The sequence below is a fragment of the Oncorhynchus mykiss genome, chromosome 23 (assembly GCF_057628025.1).
Source record: "Oncorhynchus mykiss isolate SJ-2025 chromosome 23, ASM5762802v1, whole genome shotgun sequence".
Classification (NCBI taxonomy): domain Eukaryota; kingdom Metazoa; phylum Chordata; class Actinopteri; order Salmoniformes; family Salmonidae; genus Oncorhynchus; species Oncorhynchus mykiss.
In genome coordinates, this window is record NC_143044.1 from 44596789 (window position 1) to 44606444 (window position 9656).

Below are 9656 nucleotides of genomic sequence, written 5' to 3' on the forward strand. Positions count from 1 at the left end.
AGTCAATTTAAATAATTTCATTAGGCCCTAGTCTATGGATTTTGCATGACTGGGCAGGTGCGCAGCCATGGGTGGGCCTGGCTCCCTAGTGGGTGGGCCTATGCAGTCAGCAGGCTATTTGCGGGGACTTGCTTCCATTCATCCACATGAGCATTAGTGAGGTCAGGCACTGAAGTTGGCTGATTACGCCTGGCTCCAATTCATCCCAAAGGTGTTCAATGGGGTTGAGGTCACGGCTCTGTGCAGGCCAGTCAAGTTCTTCCAGCCAATCAGAATGCGCTTTTTCCCACAAAAGAACTTTAATGCAGACAGAAATACTCCTCTGATGTGGAGGTCTGCGGTTGTGAGGCCGGTTGGACATAATGCCAAATTATCTAAAACGACATTGGAGGCAGCTTATGGTACAGAAATTAACATTCAAGCATCTGGCAACTGCTCTGGTGGACATTCCAGCAGTCAGCAGGCTATTTGCACGCTCCTTCATCACTTGAGACATCTGTAGCATTGTGCACAAGGTGCACTTGTGTAATGATCACACTGTTTAATCAGCTTCTTGATATGCCACACCTGTCAGGTGGATGGATTATCTTGGCAAAGGAGAAATGCTCACCAATTAGGATGTAAACAAATTTGTGCACAACATTTGAGAAAAATGCCATTTTTGTGCATATGGAATATTTCTGGGAATTTTTATTTGAGCTCATGAAGTATGGGACCAACACTTTACATATTGCATTTATATTTTTGTTACGTGTAGTTCAGGTAAAATTAGAACTTTTTTAAACACACTTTACACACACGGATTGGAGAGAAAAAAAAATCAATAGGGTAATAGCACCCTCTTTTGGTATGAGGAAATATTTTCAGAGAATATGTGATGACTGAGTATGATATAAACCTGTCATGTAATGTCAGTACTGCATCTGCTGTATTAGTAGGGCTATAAGTGGGGGTTAATTTGAAAAAGTATTCACAGAATATCAATTAGAGATTTTATATAGATATGAGTAAAAGTGATGTAGGAACAGGTAACTCCAGTCCACGGGGGGCCAGAGTGGTGTCACACTTTTCCCCCACCCTTAGCAAAACACAGCTGATTAAATTAATTACATTCTACACTGAATATCATTATTAGTTGATTATTGGAGTCCGGTGTGTTAGCTAGGGCGATACATAGATTTGAATTAAATTTTACCTACTGAATGTTAGATTGTTTAGACATGTTCACCAAACTGGTAACAAAGTCCCAAAAGCACCTTTGAATAGCAGAATATTTTCATGGAGAGGCACATCATTTTCACAACTGATCAGTGGCTTTATCACCTGGAATATAAGATGTTATTTGATTATCTACATTTATGACAATGTAGCTTGTATTTCAGTTCTCTGTATGTTTGCCGTGTCTTGGAAATAGATCCGCCTAATTGACAATATTTACGTGACATACTTCAGAGTTTTAATGTCCTTCTTATTTTCAGGAAACACTAACCTCTTGAGGATCCGCAATGAGTTGGGTGTCCTCAAGAAGAGAAGCCAACCCCATTGACCATCTCAAAATGAATCCCAGCAGTTATATGAGATATCTGCAGTACTCACATTTGACACGTCCAAAATCATCCATGATCTATTTGATATGCACATGCAGCTTCATCTGATTCACACACTGACGTACTGAGGAGTGTAGAAGAGCACATCACCACACAGCTACTGTAAAGGCACTTTCTCTACATTTAAAGAACTCCCCTATCCTCTGCTCTTTTCAACGCTTGCTTTTGCCCCTCTTAGAAGAAGGCTAGCTTCTCCATCAGCTTCCTGAAGAGGCCTTGGTAGTTGCCAAGGAGCTGTGCGTGCTGACCACACTCCACCACACACCGTTGGCCCAGCACCGCCACAGCGTCAGCGTTCTGGATGGTGGTGAGGCGGTGGGCGATGATCAGCACCGTTCTCCCATCCATGAGCTGCTCTAGAGCCTCCTGGACCAGGAACTCATTCTCTGCATCCAGGGCACTGGAGAATAGGGGAGGAAACATTATTATTTAAAAAAAATGTAAGTTAAAATTAATTGATTAGAATTAGATCAATCAAATCAAATCAAATTTTATTTGTCACATACACATGGTTAGCAGATGTTAATGTGAGTGTAGCGAAATGCTTGTGCTTCTAGTTCCGACAATGCAGTAATAACAAGTAATCTAACTAACAATTCCAAAACTACTGTCTTGTACACAGTGTAAGGGGATAAAGAATATGTACATAAGGATATATGAATGAGTGATGGTACAGAGCAGCATAGGCAAGATACAGTAGATGGTATCGAGTACAGTATGTACAAATGAGATGAGTATGTAAACAAAGTGATATAGTTTAAAGTGGCTAGTGATACATGTATTACATAAGGATACAGTCGATGATATAGAGTACAGTATATACGTATGCATATGAGATGAATAATGTAGGGTAAGTAACATTATATAAGGTAGCATTGTTTAAAGTGGCTAGTGATATATTTACATCATTTCCCATCAATTCCCATTATTAAAGTGGCTGGAGTTGAGTCAGTGTCAGTGTGTTGGCAGCAGCCACTCAGTGTTAGTGGTGGCTGTTTAACAGTCTGATGGCCTTGAGATAGAAGCTGTTTTTCAGTCTCTCGGTCCCAGCTTTGATGCACCTGTACTGACCTCGCCTTCTGGATGATAGCGGGGTGAACAGGCAGTGGCTCGGGTGGTTGATGTCCTTGATGATCTTTATGGCCTTCCTGTGACGAGAGATCAGAGGTCCATTGAGTTCTCTTTCAAATACTTGTTTCGGTCTCTCACTATTGGGAAGCGAGAGACCTTACTCGTTATCAGATAACCAGGGTTAACGCAAGTAACCTCAAGTTATAGCTCACATGATATTGTTGGGTTGTTTGACTTTTGACATCACCCAGCTCATTGACCTTGCTTAACTGTCCAAAATGAAGAGGAAGAGGCTGAAATAAAACATGTGATGTGATTATGCACATCGCTTACCTTGTAGCCTCATCAAGTAGAAGTATCTTGGGGTTCTGAAGGAAGACGAGGGAAATAAACATTACTTCAGCTCATAACTAAAAACATCCATTGTTGACACATGCAATCGGGTGTAATTAAATTACCTTGAGCAGAGCCCTTGCAATAGCAATTATCTGTTTTTGACCACCTGTTGGTTCAAGTAAAATAAGTAATTCCATTCCAGCTGTTAAAGAAGCTATGATGAAGAACTCCATAAAAAAACCCACATCTGGGTATCAGATCATATCAGATCATTCAGGGTTGAGAATGTCCAAAAGTCCAACACCATCATTAGGAAATCTATGTAATTAAACAAATGTTTAGATGAGCTAAGCAACTGAGAATCTGTTTTTTATTTAAGTGTGATTTGTTCATTTATTAATGAGCTGGGTGGGGTTTTCCTAAGAATGCATGGATTGGAAATGAGACAATTATATGCACCCTACCTGCAATGCTAATGCCCACCCAGAAGGCGTACTTGAGGAATGAAGAGAGCTTTCCCACAGTTATGTGCTCGGTGGCCATCAATAGCCCTCCCTTCTACAGCACAGAGAGGATGATGATGTTACCACTGAGTCCTGTCTAAAAAAACAACATACGAAAGCAGTTACAACCCAATAGCCCCTGAAGGAATAGTCCAGGGCCAGAAAAACACAAGCTTCCATCACAGATAAGACAACTGTGATTCCTGTCTTTCAAAAGACCAAAGGGGTGGAGTACACTTCAACTGACGTGATTGACAAAATGTCAACCATCTCTTAGGGAAAATTGGGCAACATTGAATGGCTGAATGCTCACCACTCCAAAGAACCCGGCCAGCAAAACAGCTTCCTGTTTGGCCAGGTGGAGAATGTAGTTGGCCTTCTCTGTATACTTGGCCACTTCTGTCAGCTCCTTACCAAACGCACAAACTGTCCTCATGTTGCTGATACGCTCTTCTGCCAACTACAAGAGGACAGAACAACAGAGTATGAGTCTCATCAATTGGTTTCAATTCAATATTTTGGGGTTAAAAGACCTGGATGTTGATTAGGTTGTATTTGTGCTCTGCTTGGAGAGTAATCTAGGGGAAACACTGCCTCAATAATGACTGTAATGATGAGCAGTTAGTGGGCCTGGTCTTACCTGTGTGGCCTCGGCCAGAGAGTCCTGTGTGCATTTGGATACGGAGTGCAGGTATCTCCCGTATATGACAGCCAGGCCAGCCATAGGAGGCATGTTCAGAAGCACAAAAGCTGCTAAACTGGGTGACACATAAAACTGTTGGCAGAGAGGGAAGGAGAGGCCAGGAAACGTGAGGAGGCAATTCAGCTCGAGTCTTAAGCTTTCTCTGTTACCTTTTGAACCAGTAAAGCCACTAATGACAAAAAAGGATGTGTGAACATATTTATCAATGTATTCAACTTGACTATATTTAGTATAATAATTTGTAATGGATATTTTGCTGTATTCCTAGGAATACAGTAAACAAGGAAGAAACTCAAGTGACTTGCTAAATTTTTATTTCCTTGTTGTGACAGAAAGAACTGTGATCAAAACAGACAGTCAACAATCTACGTAGAGTAACCAGAACAACGAAGCCGTTTAAATCGGGTGTACATGACAAGATTTTGGCCATAATTTAGCGGTTCCAGACACGTTTTCGAGATGCGTTTGAGTAGGCACGGGGCCGTCACCTACACTCGTTTAATGTTTGCAGGTCAAAGACGCAATCTGCGGGCTACCGATCTCGTCTTTAAGTAGTCACAGACGTCCCAATATATATTTTCAAATATATTTGATTTTATCGGCACAAAATCGGCAATGCTCTTGTAGTGTGAGATGTACAACAACAAGTTTTGAGAGCGGTGATCAGCAATGGCAAATGAGAGCTCACTAGAGAAACCAGTGAGATTACGTTTTGCGTCACATAATGTGTACTCTCGAGCAGGAGCAATGGCTACTAATAGTATGCGTTTGTACTTGCATTTAACCAAAGCGAAAGTGTCAAATCGTTACAGGTCTGAAGTTCACAAGGAATGTTATTCAATTCAACTCTGTATGGTAAGAGTGAATGTCTGACTGAACGTGTACAAGGCTGCTTTGAGCCATAGCGCATCACTATTTTAGTGTGTGTGCTACAATGTTGGTAAGACAAACAACTACAGATAGTTATTTAATGTGAGAGAATCAGCGATGTTAGGATTTTAAAAGTTGTGTAATGTCCACCCGAGGAAAGCCGTACCTGAAGGGATGAAAAAAATCCCATCTTCCTCATGACAATAAACCAGTTGACTTACATTCTGATGTGACTCACAATCTTAAAACTGACACCAGTACAGAGATAACAAACCAGTTTACCTGTTTCTCACCACCATGCTGATCCCAGCTGCTGCGAGCGCGGAGCCCGCCGGAGAGGTTGTCAGTGAGGGAGTGCCCGATGACAGCCGTGTTGGCAAACAATGAGCTCCCCGGTAAGGGTCTTATCAAAGAAACCTGCCTCAGAATTGTGGAAAATAGAGATACGCGTAGATTTCTTACAATATGTTGCCCTGCAAGAGTCATAACCTAATTGTGTAACACATTTACTCTGTATGGCATCAAAGTGTAAAGTAAGTTAAGTTCCCTTATAGTCAGTCACCTGTGTAATCGCTATGGAAACCTCTGCATGCACTGGAAGCAAATGGTGACACACACCTGAGATTTGCATGAGGTAGACACGGGCTGCATTGGCAGCGCCCCCACAGAGAAACACCCCTAAGAGCGTGATACACCGAGAGCAGAGGGAAGTACTGAATAGATGGTGTCAATGACTTGGCCCAGAAAGAAGGGCCAGCACTAGAAACCACCAGGAAACCCACAGCCGCTGTGGAGGATAGCGTAGATAAAATATAAGAATCAAAACTGAAAGTTACTTCATTATTGTTAAAAAAAATATATAAACTTTCATGACAACAAATAGGGCCTAAGTAAGGAATAAATGTTGTAATGAAGTCAACCCTACACAGGCACAAGTTAGTGATAACAGTGTTATTTCAGTGCCACGTTTGTCATTCTAGAAGTTGTCCCTGTTGTACAGTGAACCAGTGACATGTCCTACCAGACAGACGCAAGTTGGAGTTTGTTTTGTTTCTGTTGATTGCAGATCTTTGCTGTTAACTTCTTGTTGTGTTGCTTGTTCGGAGTCTGTGGAGGAGCTGTAGTTGGCTAAGTTGACCGTGGTTGTCCATGAGCTCCTCAACTATGCAAGTGGAACACAGTGCATCTCCGCCGGGGTAAAAGCGAAGCGCGTGGCATAGGTTTGAACCTTTTCCACTTTACCTCTCGCCCACGGGACGTCTGGCATTCTAATCAAACTAGTCTATGTGTACGGGATTGAACATTGCGTTTCAAAAGATTTACGCCTAGACATCTTGACAACAGCAACAGTCCCATTCTGCAAGACAGTTAGCGAGCGACTAAGAGACAGAAAAGCAAGAACAATGACAACTCAAGTGCGCTAGCGTTAAGGAGACCTCTTTCTGAAGCTATTTCCTGGTTTTCAAACGTAAATGAACCATGTGTATATGTGTTTCCAATTAAACAAAACTTAATTGATTAAAGTCAAAATAGTGGGAATGAAATGGTGTTTGTTTTATTTGCATTATCTAAAACATTTTGGTGAATGGACGGAGGTCGTTCATAACTAAAACTCTGCTAATGCGATTTCCTCTTCCGATTGGTATTCCAGTAAAATGGTTTAACAAATGCACTATTTGGGTGATTCTACATCTTCGGGCACTTTAACCCGGCAAGCTTTCAGGAATTAAAATGTATTGAAACACCATTTTACCAGTATTATAATCATCTTTGATTTGTCTAGAAATAATATCCGATGATAGCTGCGATCGTATTATTCAGGAATGTATATATTTTCATTTTTCTCAGACAGCCATAGACAAATGTAATTTCCATCACATAATTAACATCCATTTTAGTTGAAAATGAAATATCCTACAATTATTTTATAACACATTTCTTATACATTTGTACATTAACTTGCACTGAATATTATTTTAAGTGCTTTTTAAGGTTTTCCTAAAATTAATCATTCAACATAACGCCTGAATGTATAAACTTGCCTTTGTGACAGCTGAACATATTTATTTATCATTAAAAAAAAAAGATATTTCCACCCAAACGTTTAGTGAGATTATGATAACAACTATATGATTTCCCTATCTAAAACAAATCAATCAATGTAAATTAGACATAGTATACTAATTTACCTAAAACATATGGGTGTGGTGGAAATTACAAGGTGTGGTGGAAAAGACATCTATGTAAAAACATAACAATATTTTATTGCAAACATTTTGAACAACAACCACTTGTAAAACATGTAAATAACTTAAGAAAAAGTAAGATTCCAAAAGTGGGCAGAGCGCAAGGACATAGGCCAGTGTTTTTGAAAGATGAGCCCAGATTGCAGAGGGGTCATCCGCATAGAAGAGCTCAGTGAGCAAAGTGAAACGGTATCATTTGTGGTATGTCCAACACAGGTGTGGAGGGTCACCTGCATGTGAGAATCACCAAAGTGAACTGCCTGGATTTCACTGGTGTATTTACGCACGTAGTTCTCTCAGTGGCACAACTTTGATTTTAGAAGTGGGGGGAAAATAATAATCATAATTAGTTTAATCCAGTCGGATAAACATTCCAAACAGCCTACCCGACCGCTCGGAGGTGTCTGCATGGTCCTAAAGCACACTGTTGCCTCATCTTGTATTACATTCAAATGATAAAACTGAAGGGGACAAAAATGCAATTTCAGAATGTGAGGGGGACATATCCCCCCCGTCCCCATCCCCAGTGAAAGTTGTGCCCCTGAGTTCTCTGCAAAGTCAGTATGCACAATGATCTCCTCTTTCTGCAGATTCTCTTAATTCTCTCAGTTTGGAGTATTGGTGTCGAATGTTGTACATGTGTTTCCCCAACTTCTGTTTCAATCCTTTGGAGAAATTCGCCAGTAGAATATGCAGTGTGTCACACACCTTTTCTTATACTGTCAAATGTACAGTGAACTTCTCCATGTTTCCCTTCTTTGCTATTCCTTCTCTCTCTCTTCAGCTTTGTTTTTCCACTCTAACCACCATGTCTGCTCACCAGCATCAAATTCAGATGTTATAAGCTCTTTGGCTTGGCAAAGGGAGCACTCTCTATACATACACTCTTAATTCAGGTTCTCACAGCACAAAGACTCAATAAGGTTCCCATTGTTGCTGCAACTTTGTAATTTTGTGACTTTGCAACTTTGTGACTTTGTGATACTGTAGTTTGTCCGCCATGAACTGGACATTGGCTTGGGTTTTGCATGTGGCATGTGTCCCTATCCTGGACTGTTGACTTGACAACCCAAAAATACATCCTTTAAAGAATTCATGGTAGGACATTTTAATATCTGAATTTTCCCTCTTAAAATCCTGATAAAGGTTCTGAATTGTGCCATTCAAGAAGCACTTCTGCTTTTTTTTCTTGTTCCTCGTTAGTGTGTCCTTTTCCCCTGTTGTTGCTCTACTGTTGACATCACGTTCATAGAATCTAGTGATTTTCTATTCTGTGGCTGTGCTAATTATGTTACACTGCTTTTACCTGGAGTATTGAAGACTGGTTGGCCTGTTTCCCTCAATGCATTTGCTGAAAATCCAAATTCTCTGTTTGCAGCTTTGACCAGGCCATACTTTCTCAGGATGTTGCCTCTGAGCATTTTTGAAGCCACTTGTTTGTCCTTGGCACTGCACATTTTTTGATAATTTTGCTTTAACTCTGCAATGATGGCATTTTGAAACAATAAAATCCTTCTCAAGTTCTTCGGAGTTCCCTTCATTTTTCTGTTTTATCTTTGTCTTTGGAGAATCTTATCTCTCCATTTTCTTCATCAGTTGATTATCCGGCTACCCGGATAAAGCACTAAATAAACTTCAGTTAGTGCTAAATATGGCTGCTAGAATCTTGACTAGAACCAAAAAATGTGTGATCATATTACTCCAGTGCTAGCCTCTCTACACTGGCTTCCTGTTAATTAAGGCAAGGGCTGATTTCAAGGTTTTACTGCTAACCTACAAAGCATTACATGGGATTGCTCCTACCTAATCTTTCTGATTTGGTCCTGCCTTACATACCTACACGTACGCTACGGTCACAAGACACAGGCCTCCTAATTGTCCCTAGAATTTCTAAGCAAACAGCTGGAGGCAGGGCTTTCTCCTATAGAGCTACATTTTTTATGGAATGGTCTGCCTACCCATGTGAGAGATGCAGACTCAGTCTCAACCTTTAAGTCTTTACTGAAGACTCATCTCTCAGTGGGTCATATGATTGAGTGTAGTCTGGCCCAATAGTGTGAAGGTGAACGGAAAGGCTCTGGAGCAACGACCCGCCCTTGCTGTCTCTGCCTGACCGGTTCCCCTCTTTCCACTGGGATTCTCTGCCTCTAACCCTATTACAGGGGCTGAGTCACTGGCTTACTGGTGCTCTTTCATGCCGTCCCTAGGTTGGGTGCGTCACTTGAGTGGGTTGAGTCACTGACATGATCTTCCTGTCTGGGTTGGCGTCCCCCCTTGGGTTGTGCCGTGGCGGAGATCTTTGTGGGCTATACTCGGCCTT

The 9656-nt window shown here is 41.2% G+C and overlaps 1 protein-coding gene across 7 annotated transcripts; it reads right to left on the reverse strand.

Annotated features, from left to right (window-relative positions):
- Positions 1-658: 658 nt before the first annotated feature.
- Positions 659-7722, reverse strand: LOC110502973 (ATP-binding cassette sub-family B member 10, mitochondrial-like). Of its 7 annotated transcripts, XM_090217530.1 has the most exons (9): positions 6112-6560; positions 5373-5877; positions 4158-4292; positions 3831-3977; positions 3479-3614; positions 3137-3180; positions 3012-3046; positions 2679-2755; positions 659-2007 (listed from the first exon to the last, which is right to left on the reverse strand). In XM_090217530.1, exons 2-5 carry the CDS (start codon positions 5574-5576, stop codon positions 3573-3575), a joined length of 528 nt encoding a protein of 175 aa, XP_090073656.1. In that variant the 5' UTR covers positions 5577-5877; positions 6112-6560; the 3' UTR covers positions 659-2007; positions 2679-2755; positions 3012-3046; positions 3137-3180; positions 3479-3572. The 7 variants fall into 7 exon arrangements, with proteins under 7 accessions (XP_090073656.1, XP_090073655.1, XP_090073659.1 ...); XM_090217529.1 differs by having other exon boundaries at positions 5373-7722; XM_090217533.1 differs by lacking the exon at positions 3137-3180.
- Between the last annotated feature and the right edge of the window lie 1934 nt (positions 7723-9656).

What these genes read in the sequence shown, in the direction of transcription:
- LOC110502973 (XM_090217531.1), bottom strand. Translation starts at nt 5,576, where the DNA reads ATGACTCTTGCAGGGCAACATATTGTAAGAAATCTACGCGTATCTCTA. An exon ending in AGCATGGTGGTGAGAAACAG is followed by an intron (nt 4,293 to 5,372) that starts GTAAACTGGTTT and finishes CTCTGCCAACAG; the next exon opens with TTTTATGTGTCACCCAGTTT. An exon ending in CTCTGGCCGAGGCCACACAG is followed by an intron (nt 3,978 to 4,157) that starts GTAAGACCAGGC and finishes GTCCTCTTGTAG; the next exon opens with TTGGCAGAAGAGCGTATCAG.